This window comes from Macaca nemestrina, chromosome 8 (assembly GCF_043159975.1).
Source record: "Macaca nemestrina isolate mMacNem1 chromosome 8, mMacNem.hap1, whole genome shotgun sequence".
Classification (NCBI taxonomy): domain Eukaryota; kingdom Metazoa; phylum Chordata; class Mammalia; order Primates; family Cercopithecidae; genus Macaca; species Macaca nemestrina.
In genome coordinates, this window is record NC_092132.1 from 71,847,216 (window position 1) to 71,872,304 (window position 25,089).

At 36.6% G+C, this 25,089-nt stretch overlaps 1 protein-coding gene across 17 annotated transcripts in view; it reads left to right on the top strand.

Annotated features, from left to right (window-relative positions):
- LOC105483581 (staufen double-stranded RNA binding protein 2) overlaps window positions 1-25,089 on the top strand; it is a 332,549-nt gene that overhangs the window by 192,466 nt on the left and 114,994 nt on the right. For all 17 annotated transcript variants that reach the window (XM_071068098.1, XM_071068096.1, XM_071068101.1 and 14 more), the window contains one exon: window positions 9,019-9,326. In XM_071068098.1, the coding sequence (XP_070924199.1) occupies window positions 9,019-9,326 (308 nt within the window). The remainder of the gene's footprint in view (window positions 1-9,018; window positions 9,327-25,089) is intronic.

Here is a 25,089-nt window from a genome sequence, read left to right on the forward strand (position 1 = left end):
TTCTTGTTAAGGAAAATTTCTGGCAAAAGTGTAAATTATTACATTTGTGTAAGGTTTAAAAAAAAAAAAAAGATGATTGATGAATTTATTCACCATACCCAGGTTCATATTGTTATCACATGCTTTTCATTTTCCTGTTTTAAAGAAAAAATAGCAGCCAGTCCTGAATTTGAAAACTCACTCACACTTTTATTTGACTAAGGTACAAGCTTTCCAAAGGCATTTCCCAGTTCATCATAAATTGATCTTTAAAACATTTTTGAAGAACCTTTATTGCTGTTGTTTCTGTTCATTTTTAGTGTTTTGAGGAATATGTATTATTTACTATTTTGTATTCCTCCTCCTTCCTCTCGGAGGTATGCTGGATGCTGTATCATGACCTGGGATTCTGCCTTTTTGGGGGCAAGACTGGACTGTGTGCATTTTCCCTGTGGTACTGTGTTCACCAAAAGGCAAACATCTTCCTGAAAAGTTCTTTGTCGGTAATTTTATTAATAAACATTCACCAAATTAAGAACCCTTCACATACATCATTATGTTAAATGTAGCAAAAAAAAAAAAAAAAAAAGATCAATAAAATGCACAAATTAACAAAATCAGTGCTTCTGTTCAACTTTAAGGGTAAGAACAAGGTTAATTTCACCACTGTTCAGGTTATGCTTTTTGAGCACATTAAAATGCATCATTTTGGCTGGGTGTGGTGACTCACGCCTGTAATCCCAACACTTTGGGAGGCCGAGGCGGTTGGATCATGAGGTCAGGAGATTGAGAACATCCTGGCTAACACGGTGAAACCTCGTCTCTACTAAAAATATAAAAAACTGGCCGGGTGTGGTGGCGCACGCCTGTAGTCCCAGCTACTCAGGAGGCTGAGGCAGGAGAATAGTGTGAACCTGGGAGGTGGAGCTTGCAGTGAGCTAAGATCGCACCACTGCACTCCGGCCTGGGCAACAGAGCAAGACTCCATCTCAAAAAAAAAAAAAAAAAAAAAAAAAATTCTGTTCAGTAATGACTGTTTTTTTAGTGTCTCTTTTTCGTTTCCAAGGTGATTCTGAAACTGATCTTAAGAAGAAATCTCTAACAAATTATTTACCTAGTTTTTTATTGTTTTCATTGTTTTGCTCTTAGCCAACATTTTCTCTTTTTAGTTGTCCACAAGAGTTTATTTTAAATTTTGCGTTGTTGATTTTTGACTTCATAAGTACTGTATATTTGGCTTAAAAATTAGGCAGAACTAAGGGTCTGAGGGTCTCAGCTGGAAGACCAGATTGGCAGTGAGCTGTATGTAAAAGAAGAGGTGGAGTCACATACAAATACTACCTGTTCCATTTGATCCCAACAACAGGGCAGCAGGAAGGGGGACTTCTGTAGCTCACATCAGTCTAGGAGCTAAAGAGCATGCCAAGGATGCATTCCACCTGTCCCTGACCTTCAGGGACATGACCATGGTGGTCCAGTAGGCTCCCTTGGGTCACATGTACTCTTACCTAATACGTGGCCTCAGGCTACCGTGGGAGAGAACAAGGTCCCAGCTATGAGGCCCACGCTGCCATCAGGATCTCCCTTGCTTTCATGTAGCTAAAAGTCAAGCACCCAGAGCCTGGGGAGCCAGGGCCTGTGCATTAGGCAAAGGCTGTGAGCAAAGTTGTCAAGAAGCAGGCATTGCCAGTGCCAGCCCTGCTTATCCTCAGGGCTATATCTAGGACTGGTGCTGCCGCCAGTCCTTCCCACTTTGGTGTCCCCAGCACTGCGCTGTTCCGGGATCTCTATATTGAGGGAGAGGCCCAGAGCAGCATAAAACGGTGCTTTCAAAAAAACTTTTAAAAGTGTAATAATGGTAGGCTCACAAGAAGTTGTAAGAATGGTACAAAGAGGTTGCATGTACCCGTCACTCAGCTTCTTCCAGTGGCGATGTCTTATATAACTATAGTACATTTTCAAAACCAGGAAATTGTCGTAATACAATGAACTAGACTACAGACCTTACTTGGAGCCTACCAGTTCTCATATAAATGATTTTTAAAAATCACTAAAGACGGATAATCATGCTGTTGTTCATACTTTTCTCACATTAACAGTTTTGAACCAGAAGCCCCTGCTTCTAGTTCTTAAGAATTTTTAATTATAATTTTTTATTGTGAAAACCTCACTGTAGCAAAGTGAACCTGAGTATTATTGGATAGTCGGGTATTTATAAACAAATTTATAGTCCAACATTATTGAGGCATAAATTCAAGCTGGCAATTGAAACAAAGATTTTTTTTTCAAAGCTTTGCTGTGAAAAATGAAAAGAAATTATTTTATTGTGAAATAGCTATGCCTATTCCAAGGACTTTGAGAGAAACTGGGAGTTCCAGTGGAGTGGCATTAACCATTTGGATCAGTGGCATTATCTTTCTTGCTGCATTGGCTTGCCGTGTTTTAATACCTCTGATACCACTTGCTACTCATAAACATTTATCTTCTTCAGCATCTCTGAAAGAGTTACGACATCAGTGATCATTGAAAGGCAAGGTTCTCGAGTTCGCTTATAAAACCTTTTAAGAGTTCTCCAATTTAGAACTCCCCCTTCAACTCTTCCGTAAGAACTGGAGCTCCATAAAGATGCTCCAGGAAGATTTGTATGCCAGAGGATTCACATACCCATCTGAAAGAAGCACAGATCTACTGAGCAAAAACTTGTCAAGTGGGCATTTCTTATAAGATATCACAGTCCCTGGCAACTTTAGACCTTTAAAATCATGCATAAACTCCATATACTTCAGTGAGATTTTGGTGAGCTTATCTCTGGAACATCTAGGGACAACCATCATGACATGGGTCATCTTTGGAGCCAATCTGGGCAAACCCCAGGCATTTACTTACTGGATTAAGCCTTAGGGGTTTGGAGCTGGTGGGATGTTGCATTTAGTTTCCTACCTGTTCTTTTAGGAGGCTATTTAATGTAATGGTTAAGTATTCAAACTCTAGAGTCAGACTGCCTGGAGTCAAATTCTAGCATTGCTGCTTATTATCCGTATGACCTTGGTAGAGTTTCATATCTTCTCCATGCTTCAGTATTTTTCATCTCTAAGGAAAATAATCATGCCCATTTCATATGGTTGTTATGGGAATTAAATGAGAAGTAAGGTACTAGAACAGTGCCCATGTTGTATCTGCATTGTAGCTGTGTACTGTGGTTATAGACTGTACCAAGATGGGAGCATCAAAGGCAAAATCAGGGACAAAAGATAGATAATGGCAGAATGGGTTCAGGACCTCTCCAGATAAAGGGTGAATGAATATAATGAATGTTACAAGCCTGAGCGAGGGAAGTGTAGTGGTTGAAGTCCATGAGCAAAATTGAGGTCAGAGAAGGCACAGACCTAAAGTAGTTACATGAGAAAAAGTTTATCCTGAGCAGTAACCAAACAAAAATAAATTAACAATGAATTATTGTAGAGTGGCAGTGATTATTTAGAGTAACTGAAACCCGTCCTGGGAGAAGTATGGGAAAACAATCACATCCTACTAATAGAAGTATGAATTGGGGTAGTTTTTTGGGAGAAACCTAATTGGCAAAATAAATTTAAGGTCCTTAAATATGCATACCCTAAATTACTCTTTGATTCTACTTTTAGATCTTTATACTATTGTAAAGCAACTTAAATTTACAACAGGAAGATCCTAAATGAATTATGACCCATCCAAATACTGTTACTGATGTTCAAGTTAAAAGTCATTCAGTTCTTGACCACATAAATCTATGTCTTTATGCTGTTTCTATGACTAGTCTGTTAGTTGAACTCTGTAGAAAGTAATCTTTATATGTGAAGAAAAGTCGACTCAGGCTTTACTGTAGAATAGGAGAGCCTGAACTCCACGTTCTTATGCTGTGAGGTAATGCCTCTCTAGAGTGTGGAGAGCATTTTTGTTGCTTTATAATATTGCTATTGGCAAACCCATTAGTCCTGTATAATAACAATACTGAAGTAATGCTGTTAAGTTTCTTGATTTTTTAAAATTGAGTATAGAAGTTAGATTTGTAACATTTAAGTTATTCTTTAAAATATATGTAATGTTTATGCAGATAGTAAAAAACAAAAATCAGTAATATGACACTCCATTTATCAAATTGGCAAATTTTATTTACAACTTTATTGAGGTATAATTGAAGTATAATAAACTGCACATAATGTCTACAGTTTAATCAGTCTTGACATTTTCATCTCCCCAAAAGATTTCTCATGCCCTTTTGCAATCTATCACTCCCACCAGCTCTACTCCTCAGACAATCACTGACCTGCTTTCTGTTACTGTTGATAATTGGCAAATTTTTTTTTTTTTTTGAGGCGAAGTTGCCTGGGCTGGAGTGCAGTGGTGCGATCTTGGCTCACTGCAACCTCCGCCTCCTGGCTTCAAGCGATTCTCCAGCCTAAGCCTCCAAAATAGCTGGAATTACAGGTGCCGGCAACTATGTCCAGCTAATTTTTTGTATTTTTAGTAGAGACGGGGTTTCACCATGTTGACTAGGCTGGTCTCAAACTCCTGACCTTGTGATTCGCCAGCTTTGGCCTCCCAAAGTGCTGGGATTACAGGCATGAACCACAGTGCCCTGCCTTAAGATTTTTAAATAGTAATTTCCAATATCAAAATAGGAAACAAGGTACTTTCATGTGTCTCTGTGGGAGTCTGATATTGGTATAACTTCTTTGGAGGGCAATTTGTTAGTGTCAAAAACCCTAAAATATCCTTTCAGCTAGCAATTCCGCTTCTAACTTGAGGAAATAAATTTTCTTGTGAATAAGAATTAAGTTATAAGAATGTTCATCACTGTGTTTATAATTGCAAAAAACTGGAGATAGATGTCCGATGATATGGAATTGTTTAAAGAAACAGTTCCCTGTAATCCCAGCACTTTGGGAGGTAGAGGCAGGCAGATCACGAGGTCAGGAGATCAAGACCATCCTGGCTAACACAGTGAAACCCTGTCTCTACTAAAAATACAAAAAATTAGCCGAGTGTGGTTCAGGCGCCTGTAGTCCCAGCTACTCAGGAGGCTGAGGCAGGAGAATGGCCTGAACCCGGGAGGCGGAGCTTGCAGTGAGCCAGGATCGCGCCACTACACTCCAGCCTGGGCGACAGAGGGAGACTCCGTCTCAAAAAACAAACAAACAAACAAAACAACAGAAACAGTTCATATAATGAAATTTTATACTTTTAGTATTAGCAGTAGAAATATATTGTTTTATAAACAATGACAGGATCATATGGTATTCCTATGTATTTAAGTTGTTTTTTCAAGTAAACAACAGCTAAAAAGTGCATAGATAAAAACAGGATTAAAAACATATTTTTAAAGCAAAGTGTTGAAATTAATGTCCTCTGGCTGATGAGATTTATCTTAATTTTTTCCTGTGCATAATGTTTTCTTGTAAAAAAAATTGAAATTTTTTCCCCATTATAAAAAAACTAACACATGTTAATGTAGAGAATTTGAAAGCTAACATAAAGGAATAAAGAAAATACATAAAATAGAATTGATATACAGTCATCCCTTGATATCCATGAAGACCTTGATATCCATGAAGAATTGGTTTCAGGACACCTTATAGATACCCAAATCCACAGATGCTTATGTTCCTGATAGAAAATGGCATCATATTTGCATATAACCTATGCACATATTCCAGTATACTTTAAATCTTCTCTAGAGTATACGACATCAAATATGATGTAATTAGTTTTTGAATTTGTATTGTTTTTTATTGTTGCATTGTTATTTTTTATTGTGTGTGGGGTTTTCTGTTGCTGTTTTTGTTGTTGTTATTGTTTCTCTTTGCAAATATTTTCTGTTCACGGTTGAATCCAGGGATATGGGACTTATGCATGCCAGAGGGCTGTCTGTATTATTTTAAGCTATTTAAAGGTTTTTTTAAAAAACTTACAAAACTCTTTTATACTTAATGGCATCAGGATAAAGTTCCCTGTACCTTGGCCCCTGTGTGCCCCCACCTGCATTTGCAATTCTGACTCTCTGTATGCTCTTGTGATAAGGCATGGCCTGAGGTTTCCTAGAACACGAACTCTCCAGGTCTCTGCCCTTGCTCCTGCTGGCCATCTGTTATCAGTCCTCTTCCTCCTTGGCTGTATTCTCCTCATCCTTTGAAATTCACTGTCATCATCATCTCCAGCAAGCCTTCCCTGAGCTTTTAGCACTTCTCCTTTCCCATTCCCACTGCTCTCTCCACCCATCTCTAGTGAGACCCCTATCACATTGTATTATCCATTTTCATTCCGCCCCTGATAGACTGAGCATGACTTGAGGTCTGGACAGTATTGGTTGGTAGGATGCCTGAAGCTTAACTAGCACAGTAGCAGTTGGAGCTCAACTAAGAGGGTATGTGCATGTGTGTAATCGAACGATAGAAATAAAGATGTGTTGGAATCAGACAGCCTGGAGTATTGGATATATCTGTGTGACTGCAGCATGGGATCTTCATGAAATATTTAGTAGACAAAGATAGAGATAAGTAGGAGAGAGATTATTAAGGGCTTCCTAGGTTATCCTAAGGAGTTTGGGTTCTCTAGTGTAACTGATAAACTGGTGAAAGACCTTTAAGTAAGAGAATGTTCTAGCCTTGGCAAGATGGTAGAATAGGAGGCCCTGGAACACAGCAATTCAATAATAATTTATAGACAGATTTTCTTTATGAGAAATCCAGAAACCAGTTAAGAGGCTCCTGTATGCCAGGTGAGCATGAAACCAGCCAGATCTTAATTAGCAGGGCCATACAGTCAAGACAACTACCCCCCACCCCCAGCTCCCAGCTTCTTTCTGCCTGGAAGGGGAAAGATGTATACTATGCATCCAATGCCTTAGCTTTTCTGGGGCTACCCAGAAGACTGGCTTCTGTCTGGCAAGTCTCAGAGTGCTGACAGGACATGGCATATTTTAGCAACCCCGGGGCCAATGAAGACAGAGATGGCTGGTGGTGGTGGTCACTATCCCCTGCTCAGCCCAGCACAAAGCTAATAGTTGAAAAGCTCCAGCTTTCAACTTTTTCCTGGAGAGTCAAAGAGGTGTGCCATGTATCCAGTGACCCAACTTATCTGGGAGTTGCCTGAAGAATTGGCTTCAGTCTTGCTTGTCTCAGAGCTCTTATGGAACTGAGACAAGCAAGGGACTGATGCTTGGGGACTGCCAAGAACAAAGAAAGTGGATTACACTAGCATAAAAGTTTGAGAGGCCTCCAGAATCTCTGTCCAGGCTGATTGGTTAGGATCTTCTCCAGTATGAGGCCAGTTTATGAATCCTAGGGGAAGTGGTTGTCTTATGTAGTGTGCAGACACAAACACAGAGAATCACGGAAAAGTGAAGAAACAGGAAAACATTTTCTAAATAAAGGAATGAGATAGATCTCAAGAAACTGACCCTAGTGAAATGGAGATACATGATTTACCTGACAGAGAATTCAAAGTAATCCTTATAAACATTCCCACTGAGGTCTGGTGAACAATGCATGAAAAAAAGTGAGAATTTCAACAAAAAGAAAAGTTTTTAAAGGTACCAAGCGGAAAGCATGGAGCTAAAAAATACAATACATTGAAAAACTTACCAGAGGGATCCAATAGCAGACAATGTCAAGCAGAAGAAAAGATCATCAATCTCAAAGACAGGTCACTGGAAATGACTCAGTCAGAGGAGAGTTGGGCTAGCCTCCAGCATTTCCCAAAGGGTTAGCTGTTTTATTCATGCTATGTCAAAGGCTTGGACATAAAGTAAACTTGGAATCCTGGGTTAAACCAAGTTGAATAGATTTTTGTTCTTTGAGGTTTCTGATTCTTCACTATGCTAATGTGTATTTTTAATTTCGCAAAAGGCATTTGTATTATGTAATTTGCATTATTTTCAATTTTTATTTATCATGGAACCATTTTCTTTGGGGACTATGTTATAGAACACATTTTGGGAAATGGACACTGAGAATACTAGCAGCAGAGAAACACTGAAAGCTTGAATCAGAAGGTTAGCATCAGGAGAGGAAGGGGCAAGAACAGGGAATTAAGTTGTGTCTCTCAGAGCACATCTCTGTGAGTGGTGACTTACCAATAATTTTAAAAGATAATATCATTTGAAAATTATATCTGATCAAAAGACATTAGAATAAGCAGGTTGAAATGTGGTTTGAAACTTCTCTGAGACAAATGATAGTCAAAGGAAAGTGTTTCTCTAGTATGGTTTGAGCTCCATCAGCTGATGACACAGCCCCCACTCCTCTTGATGGACAGAGGACAGAACCTGTCCATGGCCTGGCTTGAATTAGTGCACTAGATAATCCCTACAATGGTCAAATTCTTGAGATGTTTGAGCAACATGATAACTACTTGCTTGTGAGTAAATCAGAGATGGTTGCCAGGAGTCTAGGTCGGGTCATGAGCAGCCACATGGTGGTATGAGCAAAGCGAGTTAGAGACAGTGCTAGTTTTGAGATGATACCCATTTGCTTTTTTATGTGTTTGTGAGTTAGAGTTGTCTGTGGGACATCCTTGTGGAGGTGAGAGGACCACTGGGCTGTTGACTACATGCATTTGTACCTCCAAAGAAATTTGGTCTGATTAAGCCTTTATTTTACCTGATGTGCCTCAATTGCTCTATGTGTTGGGGTTTCATGCCTCTTTTATGAGATATAAAATATTAAAATGCAGGGTGAAGACACTGCACATTCCCAATTTTCTCCCCCAGTGTACTTCCACACATCAGTTTCCCTTGTCCCTTTATAGCTTCCCTACTACACACAAGTCCCATTGAAACCACTTTTTTTGGATTTTTTAAACTTCTAATTTTAGGAAAATTGAAACAGACATTATTCACCTTTTAATAGAAACTGCAGTTGCCTCTACAGTATGACAAAGATACTTGATTGCCAGTTTTTCTCATTTCTTTGTTACTACACCAAGTAAAGCCATTGAGTTAATACTATAACGTGTTTTTATTTTAATTAAGTGTAATAACAGTGTTCTTCATTTTATTTATAGCTCCAAAAGGAATTCTTCATTTGTCTCCTGATGTTTATCAAGAGATGGAAGCCAGCCGCCACAAAGTAATCTCTGGCACTACTCTAGGCTATTTGTCACCCAAAGATATGAACCAACCTTCAAGCTCTTTCTTCAGTATATCTCCCACATCGAATAGTTCAGCTACAATTGCCAGGGAACTCCTTATGAACGGAACATCTTCTACAGCTGAAGCCATAGGTTTAAAAGGAAGTTCTCCTACTCCCCCTTGTTCTCCAGTACAACCTTCAAAACAACTGGAATATTTAGCAAGGATTCAAGGCTTTCAGGTATGAATTAAAAGCAAAAACAAAAAAAACAGAACAATTCATTAGCCTCAGATCCTTCATCTCTATCCATCACAAGGCTCATTCTTGCCTGCTAGTATGGCCTACATGCCACTTACATTTTAAGTTATTTAGGAACACAAAGGACAGACAAAAAAAGAGCCGTATGCACATGCCTCATTTTCTCTTATTTTTGATCTGTCTAGTAATTCTTTTGCTGCCTGTCTCTTCGCCATTTTCCTTCTTCTTTTTCTTTTTCTTTTTTAAGCATTTTTCATACTCTTCACTGTCTTCCACTTGGTCTTGATTAGGTGCATCTATCTCTTCACTCTGTCTTCCACAAACAAAAATTCTGCCTTCAGACATTTGGTGTTAGTATTTCACCCTCAGTTCTCCCTTTTTTTACATAAGGATTGAATTTCTTTTTATGATGATTTTACCTTTATTGTAGTTTTGAATTTTGCATTCTGTTGCTAGTATTGATTCAGGTACACCATTAAGATACAACATTCTAGAAGTCTGTTACCTTAGGAGTTAATTAAACATGATATTTGAAGAATAATGAAATGCTTTATAGTTGTTTGAGGCATAACAATGTGTATTTGTTTTACTGGATCATGTTTTGAACTGACTAGGGAGGGTAGCATCTGCCTCAGATGGTACCAACAATTCTGTTTCACTGGGTAGTCTAAAACTAGCTTATAGTTTAACTTAACTTGTGTATGTGACTTTAGGGATGGAAACTTGTTTTCCCCTATTTATTCTTTGTTTCCTTTTGGAAAAAACCCCACAAAAATCAGCACTCCTTTATGGATACATTGGAACTTTTAAAAGAATTGTTAACTCTAGGAAAGGGAAATATCTGTCTTGATTTCTTAGTTGCCTTGAAAATCATGTACTGAACTGTAACCGCTAACTTGACTGGATGAACTACAGCTTGTGTGTAGAGAGAGTATTGCTTTCTCAGATTTCACTGTTTTCATCTCCTTTTCCATCTTAGTCTTTATTCCTTAAGACCAAAAACTGTAATATCCTTTAGAAATGCTCTAGAAGATCTGTATTGTGTAGAATGATCATGTATTTATAAAAATTTTACAAGTCTAGATTATAAAATGAAAAAGAAGGTCATGTGTTTTGGGGGGTATTTTGCATGTTTGGATTTTTTTTTCCCTTCACCGAACCCTTCTGATTCTTTCAAATTATTGCCAGGTAGTTGTTAGTGTTTTTAATTGGACTCTTAATATGAACTTAAAGAAGCTGTTACCAGTTATTGGCTCTGTCATCTGAAATTTTAACCACTTAATTTAAAGTTATAATTTTAGAATTTGTTTTTGTTGTTTTACCTTGAGAAATACAATAAATCACTGTTAAAAAAGATCTCGATTTATATAAAGTACTGGAAAAAAGCTAAGTAATTTTTAGTTCTGTCTATAATCTGCATAGGATGAATTAGAAATAAATTGTGATGAAAAGAAATTCACTGCTTATTTATGAATCTAGTCATTTAGAAATGTCTGAGAGTAACACTGCATTCTTATAGAAACAAAGCACAAATTGCATTCAAGCTCCGAATTGATTTTTTGCTTGGAGCTATTGTTACAGTAGATGTAATTTTGCTACCGGAACATCTTAATTTTTTAAATTTGTTTTTATTTCTAAGCTCTTGGCAATGAGAGTAATTATAATTTTAACATATCTTCACTGTAGTCAACACGTAGAGTCTGCTTCCCTCATTATTGCATTGCTTAAGCCTTTTTAAAAAGCTTATGCTGACAAAATACACTCTTTTTTTGTGGACACGTTATACGTTTCCAAATCTGTGTATTGTGATTTTTACATACTAATGAATATAAACAGGTGATTTTAAAATATTACTGTGCTTCCTTGGTTGAATGAGCTGGTGTTGATGTAAAATACTGTGTCACTGATGGACCACTACCTGCAGCTAAGCAGTGAGCAGAATCTCTGGGAAATGGCTTAGTCCGGCCACATGCGTAGCCCTTCTTCATAATGTCGCAGCAGAAGGTTCTTTGTGGTTACCCTCTCAGGTATATTTACCTGGTAGAAAAACATGTGGATTGTTTCTGTTACTTAAATGTTTTAATTGGACTGCAGATTAGAAATTGTAGGACCAGCTTGTTACAGATTATGTGCTATTCTGTTACTTTTATTTCGGAAACTTAAACACAATAAATTCTTTTTCTGTGTTTCTAGGTTAGAACTTTTTTATTTTATTGCAAACTGAACAGATACTATTGCTTATTGAATATTGTGTAAACCCTTCTTTGGCTGTCCTTGCCCATTCCAATTTGATTTAAGCCTACTAGAGTCATTGTATGTGACAGCTATATTGTATTACAAAGTAAAAATATGTGAGTGTATTGAAAACAAAGTTGTTTTAACTTTTAATTTTGTTTCATCACCCAGTCTTTAATTTGAATTTATAAATTATAGAAAGCTACTTTGATCAACTGAATGTAGGTATCCAAGCTCAAATTCTTTTAAACCTACAAAATAGGTAAAATTATTATACAATTAAAGTTATTAATAAAACTGACTTAAGAGAGCAGAATGTGACTGAACACTTGCACATTCTCAGCAGTTCTTTTATTCTTGTTTGGTCTCACCTAAAGTTTTTATCGTATTTTAGAATCGAACCTTTTGGATCTCTGTCAGAAATGAATGTTTATTTCTTTCAAATATTATCAAGTATTAATACATTTTGTTTATATTCTTTTAAATGTTTTATTCAATAGTTCTGTGAACTTCAGACTTTGTTGTTCAGCCTAATCGTATGCTTCTGTAACTTCTACACATTTTATAAGAACTCATTCAAAATTGTAGTCCTACATAGTGTTTCAGGGTTCCTTGTTGTGTACTCTTTTATTACAATGGCAAAATGTTTCAAAATCATTCAGCTTTTTTAAAAAACTTACTATGCAAAAGACACTCTTGAAATGCTGTGCATTTGAACTGAAGTGAAAGAATTTGTTTCATGTTGTACTTTGCATTATTCTACGTTTTCACATCTTTAATATGCTTTTCTATGCTAATTAGATATAAGTGGTTTCTTTGTTTAAACTAGTCATTAAAAATTAGGTTGAAAATGAAAGTGGATTATTTTAGTAAATCATCCCTTCTAGATGGATTTCATTTCAGTTTGCTATTCTGTGCCTCTTCTGTGAGCATCATCCACTGAAACAGTGTTGTTTGTGAAACCTTCCGAGTATAGGATAACAAACTAGGTTTTTTTCCTCACATAAATAATATAAAGAAACACTTAGTTGGTGTTTTAGTTAAACTATAATTAGTTTATTATCCAAAATCAAGGAGTGTTTTATGGAGGGGCATTTCATTATTGTATTATAATCATGCCGTTTCCAGCAAGATGAGACTGTCCAGTTAAATTAAAATTTTCCTTTTCAAATATAATTCACGGTTAATACATTTCAACTGATATGCCTCCTTTTGTGGAGTTCAATATGATAATAGCAGGTTTTTGTAGCCACAGGCTTCTTTTAATTATTTATTTTTTAACAATATGACTGTAGTTTAGATTACATTGGGATGGGGCTGGTGGAAGTCAAGGGTGGTGGCTGGTCTCCCTGAGAATCTGAGAATCAACCTTTCTCCTATTTATTCTTATCTCTCCTATACCTCATGTTTTCCAATTGGTATAGTTATCATCAAGGTGGCTATTTGCAGCAGCTTTTTTTTTTTTTAGAATAAGGTATTCATTTTTGTTAAGAGATCAATACAAGTACAACTTTGTAAATTTCTCTTAGGATAATATGGAGAAAGAAATAATGCATGTACATACACACCCACACTTAGGAATATAGTTGTCTCTTGGTATCTACAGGAAGGATTGGTTCTAGGACCCCCAAAGATACCAAAGTTCATGGACGGTCAAGTCCCTTATATAAAATGTTGTAGTATTTACATATAAACTACACACATCCTCCCTTATACTTTAAATCATGTCTAGATGCCTTATAATACCTAATATAATGTAAATGCTATATAAATAATTGTTATACTGTATTGCTTTTTTGTGTTAGTTTTAAATTCTTTTTTAATATTTTTGATATTTGGATGCATAGCCCATGGATATGGAGGGCCCAACTGTGTGTTTTCCCTCATTTTAAATTTGTCATTGAAACATAACTTACTGTGTTGCCTCTGAGACCAAATGTTCATGTAGGCTATTAAACAAATGTATAAAAGCGTAAGAAATTACTTAGACTACAATGAGCAAAACACATTTCTGGATTTGGTCAGCAGATGCTGCTCTGATTTGCCATTAAAATCTTAAAAATTCTTAGAAAGCTCTCTTAAATTTGACCTCTATTACCTTCCAAGGACCCTGGAGAGATCTAAGTATGTGTTAGAAGTCTCCTGAAGGCTTGGTCTTCCTTTAGTGACATTAACACTCAGGTTTGTTCTTCCAGTGGGCAGCCCCAGTTTATGCAAAGCGACCTGTTTTATCTGGAATCTTTAGACTTTGATACGCAGGCCAAAGTCCAAGGGATATGCAAACATAACACACACCTGAACTTCCATAAAAACCAGCAGAATTGTAGATCAACTCATTTTACTGAAATTTTAAACCCTGTAAAAAAAAAAAAATACTACGTTTGAAGAAGGAAATCCTGGTGCATATAAAAACCACAATGAGTAACAGTAATACAGGTAAGAATCAAGCAGGCCTTGAGCAAAACAGTCCATTATTACTGCATAAACTATTCGGGTCTAACCACCCACCCTATATCGCTGTGATACTCATTTGGAGACTTTATGCACCAGTGCATACGTAGTAAGACACACAAGATACTTAAACAAAATATAAGTAATATACAAACACAGTAAGAGCTGTTCCAACCAAAGAAACTTTAATATAGATCTGAAATGAGCCATCATGGTGCAGAAAAAGATGATTATCATTTTGTGTCCTTCCCAAGTAGAACTGATAACCTTTTCTGTTTGTATCAGAAGAGATTTCAACTCAACATGAAAATTCTACTACTTGGAATTATTTGAAAACTCAAGTATTTGAAGGAAGAAATTATTTTTCATATAAAGATGTATTACATTTCCTTTTGCTAGAAAAGATTGGCAATGATGTGATTTTTCATTTAATGACATATAATTAATTATAGTACTCTTCAGGTGGATGGCAGCTATATACCTATACTCATTCCAAGTCATGTTGAAGTGACTCCAGCATTTCCCTTTCTCCAGAATCCAGCTATATCTAAGGAGATTTTTTATTTTCCCACAAATGACAGTGGCTGAAATTTCATATGTATTGTTCTTTTCTCACCCAAGGCAACTCTTAAGAAAGAACAGTATGTGGAATGCTGCATGTAAAAGATTTTATATACTCAAAAAAATTGCTCTGACATAATAGGGGCCTGCATTTAGGGGATATATGGATAAACTAGGGAGGAAACTGACAGTTATTGATGGACTCACATATCAGATAGTGAAGTAGGCATTACATATATTATTTCAGAATACCTAGTATGTTTTTGCCTACAAATCTTTATTTTATTTTGAAAAAAGCTATTGTGTAATGTTTGAAGACTAGTCCCTGTAAGTAGGACTAATGTGTGGTGGTGGCCCATAGTCTTCTGGATATTGGTTTGTTTTTGTCATAGATTTCATTAATAAATTTATTTCTGCCCTCAACTATATATACAACTGAGTAAGCCATTTAAGAATTCTGACTCCTTGACTGGGCATGGTGGCTCATGCCTGTAATCCCAGTACTTTGGGAGGCCAAGGCAGGCAGATCACTTGAGGTCAGGAGTTTGAGACCAACCTGGCCAACATGGTGAAACTCTGTCTCTACCAAAAAAAAAAAAAAAACTAGCCAGGCATGGTGGCAGGTGCCTGTAATTCGAGCTACTGGGAGACTGAGGCAGGAGAAGTGCTTGAACCAGGGAGGTGGAGGTGCAAAGCCAAGACCCCGCCACTGCACTCCAGCCGGGATGACAGAGCAAGACCCTGTTTCAAAAAAATAAATAGGGCTGGGTGTGGTGGCCTACACCTGTAATCCCAGCACTTTGGGAGGCCAAGGCGGGCGGATCACGAGGTCAGGAGATCGAAACCATCCTGGCTAACACAGTGAAACCCTGTCTCTACTAAAAATACAAAAAATTAGCCAGGCGTGATGGCGGGTGCCTGTAGTCCCAGCTACTTGGGAGGCTGAGGCAGCAGAATGGCGTGAACCTGGGAAGCAGAGCTTGCAGTGAGCCAAGATCGCACCACTGCACTCCAGCCTGGGCGGCAGTGCGAGACTCCATCTCAAAAAATATATATAATATTAATAATAATAAATAATAATTAAAAGAATTCTGACTCCTTTGAGATGGAAGGGACTTTAGATTTTATTTTAATATAAAATTTTATATGTAAACACATTTGGGAGTACATACGTAAAATATCATATTAGTAATGTAGTTTACTTGTTTTTACTTGATTTTAAACCCTGACAGATTTTAGGTTCTAGAAAGTTCTGCCATCTTAACATAGTCACATCAAAAAGCAGATATAACTATCAGAGAAAACAGATATTTGAAAAACTTTCAAATTTTTTTTTATCTGTAACATTATCTCTTTTTTTAAAAAAAGCATAAGAAAAGAACAGGCCGGATGAGGTGGCTCACACCTGTAGTACAACCTGGGCAACAGACAGAGCAAGACTGTGTCCCAAAATAAAGTCTAGAATCAAGTCCTAAAATGGAACATTTGAACCATTGCTGGAAAACAGTGCTAGGTTTACAGTTTGAAAAACTCTTACTAAGGGAAAGATAGGTGGTAGATAGTATATTGTGAAGAGGTTTTCATAATTTCAGCATGTATATGAAGAATTAGATGGATATGAAATTAATCTGCCCATGGAATGCCATCCCATTGAACACTGGAATTGATTCAGCTGAAGCACAGGACATGGAACATTTGTTTACTCACTAAGGGCCTACAAATGCTGGGTAGCATGCTAAACATTGGACATGGGGAGTTATGGTCAAGTTGGAGACTGATAGGCAAATAAAATCAATATGCGGAAGAAGATAACCCACGGCCACAGATTAATCCTATCTCCTGGGATCAGTGCTCAAACATTACACAATGGTCTGATAAAAATAATTAAATGTTTGTAGCATGGTGCAAGAAATTATGTATGTAATGCCTACCCCACATAATAAATGACATAGTAAGTATAACCTGATACCTGTTAACTTGAAGTGTGGTTAGTGATATCAAGAATTGTGAGTGGAGATGAACAGTTCTGACTGAAGGAATTAGGGAAGAGTTCATAGCAGAGGGAATATTTAAAATATGTTTTAAAGAATACTTCAAATTTTAAGGTGGATAAGAAAAAGTCACGTAATACATGAGTCAGGTCTGACCATATTCAATGAACCTTGATATTTTTGTCACTTGGGAATTTTCAGTCAAATGGCAGTGTTTGTTAAGCCAGATGTTCTTGTACTAGTATGTTACTGCAGCAAGCGTGCGCTAGGGACAGGCTGTTATTAATAAACTACGATTATCAGTAAAAAAAAAAAAAAAAAAAAAAAAAGAAAAGGAATTATAGGCAGAAGCATCAAAGCACTGAAGACATAAAAGGGCATGGTGTTTTAGAAAATAATTTAAAGTGGAAGCGGCTAGTGAGGAGGCTGAAAAAAATGTGTGTGTATTGTTGGGAGTTCGAACTTTTTTAGCCATTAGACAAATACCACTGACTTACCTTTAAAAGAGATTTCACATGATTGGTTTACAGAAAGATAATTCTGTCAGCAGTGTAAAAGATGAACTAGACAAGAAAGAGACAGACTTGATAATAGACCAATTAGACTGGTTTTTAATGAATCCAGGAAAGAAACAGTAAAGATTGAGTTAAGACAAAGCTGTTGGGCGTGGAGGAGTGGATCTAGGGTATAGTTGTCTAAGGCTCAATTGAGAAAATTAAATGATCTCTTGTGCTGACTTCAGAGAGGATGCTTTCACTAGCCTGGTTAGGGTGGAAGCTAGATTTACATAAGTTGAAAACTAAGTAGAGACCATTTGAGGAGTAAGTGAGATAGTTTGAGTGTGAGATGTTTTAGGGAAAGTTTTATTTTTAGTATGGATGAGATGAGTAAACTTAGAGGAACTTAACATGTTCCATTTTAAACGTGGAATTTGAGTTGCTTGTGGGATATTCACATGGATTTGTCCAGTAGGCAGTTGAAATCAGTCCGGTGATCAGTAAGAGAACATAGTACACACAGGTTTGAGAGTCGTCAGTGTATAGATATAACTGAAGCCACAGAAACAGATAATATTGCTCAGGGAGAATGGATAAAGGCCTACAAGAGATTCCAGATGCATACTAACATGTAAGGGATTAATTTATTCATGAATTCAACCAGTATATATTGAGCACCTGCTGTGGACCAGGTATGCAACTTGGCACTGAGTATATAGCATGAAATTGATAGCCAGGGTTTCTGCGCTCAGTGAGCTCATCAGAGTGGTAGTGTGGAAGAGGGAAGGGTTTGGTATAGGTGCAAGGGCAGATAAACACATCTGAACACGTACAATAAATTCAAATGGTGTTAAGCTCCTAATGTAACAGTTGCTTGGAAATTAGTTAATTGTGAGGTTAATTATGATTATGCAAAATATGAACCATGACTTAGTGTCTTCAGTTGTGTCAGAGATAACTACAGTTAAGTGTTTTAATCAACCTTATTGATGTATAATTTACATGTGATAAAACACACCCATATTGTACAGTTTGATGAGTTTTGAAAAATGTATACAGTCACCAAAATATATACTACCACCATAATCAAGATGGGACTCTTTATTGCAAAAGATTTGCCTCCACCTCTTTGCCGCCAATTTTCCTCACCTCCAGACAACCACATAATCCTTTATGGCACTAAAAATTAGTTTTGCCTTTTCACTGATTTCATATAGGTAGAATTATATAGTATTCACAGTTTTGTGTCTGGCATCTTTCACTCAGTATATTTTGAAATTCGTGCATGTTCCATGTTGCTAAGAATTAGTTTATTATATGTATATATACCACAGATTGTTTCAGTTTACCTGTTGATGGACATTTGGATTGTTTTCACTTTGGGGCCATTATGAATAAAGCTGTTTATGAACATTCATTTACAAGATTTTGTGCAGACATGTTTCCAGTTCTCTTGGGAAAATACCTTAGAGTGAATTGCTGGATCACATGGTAAGTGTACATACAATGTTATAAGAAACTTTCAGATTCTGTTTTAATGTGTTACATACATTACATTCCTACCAGCAATGTATGAGGGTTGTACACATTAATATGGTCAGTCTTATTTTATTGAGAGTATAATGGTGTCTCATTGATATTTTAGTTTCTATTTCACTGATGACAAATGATATGAGCTTCATTTCATGTGCTTATTGGTCATTTGTATATCTTTGCCAGGTGTCCACATCTTTTACTCAGTTTCTAATTGGGATTTCCCCCCATAATTATTGATTTACAAGAGTTCTTTATATCCTGGCCATAAGTCATTTGCATTACAAATATTATCTCCCTCCCTATGACTTGTCTTTTTGTTATCTTAATGTGATCCTTTGAAAAACAGAGGTTTTTCAATTTCAATGAAGTAAAATTTTCAATTTTCTCCCCTAAGGTTTATGCCTTGTTGGTCTCATCTGAGGAATCTTTTGACTACCCCTAAGATCACAAAGATTTTTTATCTTAACTTTTCTTATGGACATTTAATGCTTTTAGCTTTTATGTTTAATGCTAAGACCCACTTAAAGTTAATTTTTAATGTATGGTATGGGGTAAGAGTTGAAATTTATTTTTTTTCTCATAGGACAGCCAGTTGTTACAGGACCATGTATGTCATGTGTTGTGTTTTGTCTAGGCTTAAGCAAGGAATCTCTCCTCTTAATACTTAAAAGCATTAAGATACTTTGTATATCTTTGTTTTTCACCAATTTGATTATGGTACATGTAGGAGTGTTTTTAATCTAGTTTGGGATTCATTTAGCTTCTTAGAACTGTAAAATAATGGTGTGTTTTTTATTAACCATTTTTGGAATGTTTTGGACCACTATTTTTTCCAAAAAAGTTTTCTGCCTTTTCTCCTTTCCTTTTAAAACTCCAGTTGCACATATGTTAAATCTCCTGTTATTTTCCCACAGGCCTCAAAGGCTCCATTTATTTTTCTTTAGTCTTTTGGATTATTGTGAAAAATTTCACAACAAATCTGACATTTCCATTCAGTTGTTTTTTATAGTTCCTGTTCTCTGTTGAGATTCCATATTTGTATAGATACTGAGATTATATTTTCCTTTAATTCTTTGAACATCTATATCATACCTGCTTTGAAGTTTTTTGTCAACTAAATCCAACAGCTGGACCCGTTAGGAGTCAATTTCTGATGACTGCCTTATTCATGAGTGTGGTTTACCTTTCTCCCGATTTTTGCATATCTTTAGTTTCTGTTTGAAAAATGGACATTGTGGATAACGTGTTGCAACTCTGGATCATCATTTCTTCCCCAGATTAATACTTTTATTTTGGTTTTGGTTTTTGGTTAAGTTGCTTAGGCTAAAACTGCAAGCCTTATCTTCCCCATGGTGGTATCCCTCAGCCAATATACTCTACTCAGTATTTCTACCTTATAACTGCAGCATTTTCTCTTGTGGTCTCCTCTGTGCCTGCATCATATAGTGAAAGCTAATTTTTTGGTCTGAGTTTATGCTCATATTTTGGGGCCCACTTTCTTTGCCTTTTTTACGTTCTGGCATTTCCTCCTCTAAATTTCTAGCTGATCTGCCAGCCACACAGCCACTGATATTACAGGCCTATAAAGCTTTAGCATTCAATTATTTGAGCTGCATTCAGATTAGGGACTGCACTCTATTCAAAAAGTAGCAGACTTTCAAATCTCAACCAGTTCTCACTGGTTTCTGCCTACTTTTACATTGGGCCTTCCAAGATCTCCCTTGTGCATGTGAAGTTTAGCAGTCAGCTGGAATTGGGGTAAAAGATTCAGATTTAAAGTTGTGCCACTTCTGCAGCTTTCTCCTAGGATTTCTTCCCAAAATATCTAGTTCATTTGCCAACCCTAAACTCTTTCTCTGCGTCCCCCAGCGGGTAAGACTACAGTTTTCCACCAGTAGAACTATAAGAAGCACAAGATGAAAACAAAACCAAAAAGTCATAAACTCATAATTCTTACTGCATACATTTTGATCTTTCAAGGGAAATCTCTGCCCTGGTATCTGCCTGATTTTGGTAACATTCTAGTGTCTTCAAATATTTTTTTATTTTGTCTACACTTTGATATCTGCAAAATACTTTGTCTTGTGAATTCATTCTTCTGTTGTCAGAAGCTGGAATTCTACCAATTCTTTTAAAATATTCATTGAATTGACTAATTAATTACTAACTGGTAAACTTGACATCTGTTCAAATAAAATAATTCAAAATATGGGAAAATCTCTAAATATAAGATATTCATTACATAATTGATTATATAAAAACACATTGGATTGAACAAAAGAAATTTATTCTCTCACAGTTGTGGCGGCCAGAAGTCTGAAATCAAAGTGTCGGCAGGGTTGGTTCCTTCTAGAGGCTCTGAGGAAGAATCTGTTCTGTGCCTCTTCTCTAGCTTTTTGTGGCTGCTGGCAATTCTTGGTTTTCCTTGGCTTGTAGATTCATCATTCCAGTTTCTGCCTCCATCTTCACATGGCCTTCTTCTTTGCTGTCTCTTATAAAGGGACTTGTTATTAGATTTGGAGTCTACCCGAAATTCAGAATGATCTATTCCCAGATCTTTAATTACATCTGTAAATACTTTATTTTCAAAAAAGGTCACATTCAAAGGTACTAGGGCTACGCACTTGGACATATCTTTTAGGGTACACTGTTCATCTCACTGTATATCTTTTTTCCTTTATATATTTATTATTTTAATAAAATTTGGGGAAATTTTGGCCATTTTTTCCCCCCAAATGATTTGTCTCCTTTTTTCTCTTTTTCCTTCTGGAACTTCATTTACATGCATTTTAGATATTGTCCCACAGATTCCTTGAGGCGTTATTCATTTTTTTCCTCTTAGTTTCAGATTGTACAATTTTCTTTCTTCCTTTTTTTTTTTTCGGTGGAGTCTCACTCTGTCGCCCAGGGCTAGAGTGCGGTGGTGCAATCTCAGCCCACTGCAACCTCTGCCTCCCAGGTTCAAGCAATTATCCTGCCTCAGCCTCCTGAGTAGCTGGGACCACAGGCACTCACCATAACGCCTGGCTAATTTTTGTATCTTTAGTAGAGATGGAGTTTCACCATATTGGTCAGGCTGGTCTCAAACTCCTCACCTCAAGAGATCTGCCTGCCTTGGCCTCCCAAAGTGCTGGCATTAGAAGCATGAGCCACCACACCTGGCCCAGATTGTACAATTTCTAATGACCTATAAGTTCAGTTGACTCCTATCTCCTTAATCCAGTAAATTTTTTTTTTTTACTTTGTGTAATTATATTTTTCATTTCTAGAATTTCTATATGGTCCTTTTCATTAGTTTCTGTTTCTCTGCAGAGATTTTCTATCCATTCATTCATTGCAGATATATTTTCCTATACATGCTCAAATATAGTTAGCATAGGTGCATTAAACACCATTTTTTATCCCCCCAGTTTCAACATCAGAGATGTATTGAGTTTGGTGTCTATTGATTGTCTTTTCTGCTGAGTATAAATCACCTTTTTCTGTTTATTCTATGTCAAGTAATGTTGGATTGCATCCTGACATTTGTGAATGATACATTATAGAGACTTTGGATTCTGTTTCCAGTCCTCTGAATAGTTTTGAGTTTTATTTTCCGAAGCACTTAATCTCGCTGGACTCAAATCCAAACTTTTTTCTTCTTGGACTTTCTTTTCCCTTAGTTTCTGGGGCAGTAGTCTCTCCTGACTCTCCATCAAATTCTGTGTCAAATGCTGCACAGAAAAACCTAATAGAGTTGGTATTTATGTGGTTACTGTTCCCTATTAGGGTGGCTTTAGTGCAAACTTTTTGCAGTGAAGTGAATGATAGAGGAGAAGGTTGAGGTAGTGGTAGAAATGCTTTCCTAGAGTAAAAATAGGACTATCTAAAAAAGAATCTGTCATAGGTAGTGGTATTTGCTACCAATTTGGATTTGTAGTTTAAGCACCAACTTATTTCTTCTTATCTTTTGCAAATCAAGTAGCTTGTATTGATGTTTCTTGGTTTAAGTTTCTTGGTCCCCATTACGGTGATTCTCATGCATAGGCCTATGTTGTTATTTTTTTTCCTCTAAAACTCTGACTTAAGGAGAAAGCTTTTACTCCTCTTTTTCATGACGCTTTCAATATTACAAGTTTCCAGGCCTTTATACTAGAAATGTTTTCTGCACCCTTTTTTCCTCTCCATATCAGAGGTAGACAGTACTACATTGCCCCACTGACTTTGTTTTTCTAATTAAGAGAAAATTTAGTACCCCCAGATTCCCTTCTTTCATTGTTTGAAGACTCTTTAAATATAAAATTCTGGTATGTAAAGAAAAACTTAAGTTTATTATCTATTCTTAATAGGCTCTTGGGTACCTTCAAGTCTCCTTAATTCTTAGCACTAATGATTTTATTTCATATTGTAAATGGCCCTTAAAAAGGGATTTTAAACTTTCAGAAAAGTAAAAAAGTAGTACTGACTTTATTGTTACGGGTTATATTACCATAGTATAATTATCACTACCTGGAAATTTAAAACGATATAATACTCTTAACTAATGTACAGATTTTATTCAAATTTTGCCAGTTTTTCTACTAATGTCCTTTTTCTGGTCCAGAATCCAGTCTAGGATCCACATTGCATTTAGTCGTCAAGTCTCTCAAGTCTCTTCCAATCAAGTATCAGTTCTTCAGTCTTTCATAATCTTAACCCTTTTGAAGAAAATCGATTACCTATTTTGTAAAATGTTCTTGAATTTGAGTTTTCCTGATGTTTTCAAATGATTAGATTGAGGTTGTGCATTTTTGGTGAGACTATCTCAGAAGCTATACTGTGCCTATCTCGTGTTCTTTATGTGACTCTTTATAATGTATTTCCTCTACATGCTTTTAGAACCACATTAGACAGTGCTAATTATATTTGCTTCAAATGTCAAATATAATTTAGAAACCTCAGAAAGAGAAGGGAAGCCTGTTGTGTTTACCAATATTTATACTCTTTTTCGTGTTTATTCTTCCTGCTTTTATAATTTCCTTTCTGTTTCATTAACTTAATTTTAGCCATTGTTTCAGGGTAGGTATGCTGGTGACAGACTATTTCCTTGTATTTGAGAATGTTTTGGGTTTTCCTTTCTTCCTCAAGGATATTTTTTCTGGATATAAAAGTCTGGGCTGACAGTTCTTTCAGCACTTGGAAAACGTTATGCCTGTTCCTTCTGGCATCCGTGGTTTCTGTTGAGAAACTACTGTCATTCTTTTACTTCTGTAGGTCAGGAGTTGTTTCTCTCTCTCTTCTTTCAAGATTTTTCTTAGCCTTTAATTTTCAGAAGCTTGATTGTGTGTTGATTTGTTTGTTTTTATCCTGTTGGGGCTTACCCAGCTTCTTAAAGGTGTAGGTTTATCTTTTACCAAAACTGGGTAATTTTTAAGCCATTATTTTTTTGAATTTTTTTCAGTCCCACTTATCTCTTCTCCTTCTGGGACCCTGATGACACAAGTTATTAGATTGTTATGATCTCACAGACCCTTGAAGCACTATTTGTTTTTTTCTCAGTCTGTTTTTCTCTGTTTTTCCGATTGGGGAGCTTATATTTTTCTATCTTCAAGTTCAGTGATACTTTCTTCTGTTCTTTCCATTTTGCTATGAAGCCCATCTACTAAGTTACCCTGTATTTCTTTCGTGAGACTATTTTTAAAAATCTGTTTCAAAAGTGTGTGTGTAATTGCTTATTGAAACATTTTTATGATGGCTACTTTAAAATACTTGTCAGATAAGTCTATCATCTGTGACATCTTGTTGGCATCTGAGAATTGCCTTTTCTCATTCAAGTTGAGATTATTCTGGTTCTTGGTATAAGGGTGATTTTCTACTGAATTTTGGACATTTTGAGTACTATGCTCCTAACATTTCTGTTTCAGTAAGCCGCCTCTGACATTGTACCAGTTAGGGAATAGGGGTGCTGCCTTTTTTCTGGAAGTTCACATTTTCCACCTAGCCTCTGTTGACATCTTCTTGGGAGGAGGCATATTGTTATAGCTGGGTGGTGGTAAAAGTCCTGACCTTCCACCATGCCTGTACTGACACCGCCCTGGCAAGGAGGAGTAGGACGCCCCATCATCACCAGGTACAGGTGACTGTCCAGGGATCCAACAGGGATGAAAATTCTGACTCCCCATTTGGCCTTCTCTGTCACAAGTTTAGCAAGGAAATTGGGTCACCTCATTACAGTCTGGTGAGGGGGAAAGTGTAGACTTCCAAATTGCCTTTTGCTGTTAGGGATGGAGGTGGATCTGCCATTTTTTCTGTGGTGTTTGCCTGGAGTAGGGCAGTTATTGCCTAAAAGATTTATATCTTGTTATATTATTATTTTTCTGGTCCTTTGGTTAGAAAGAGCAGACTTTCTTAGGACTGTTTTTTCCTGCCTATACCCATTGGCATTCTTAAGTTGCTGGCTTTTCTAGTACCCAGCCCAGGATATGTAAAGCAAAAAGAAAACTCAGGAATTCACCA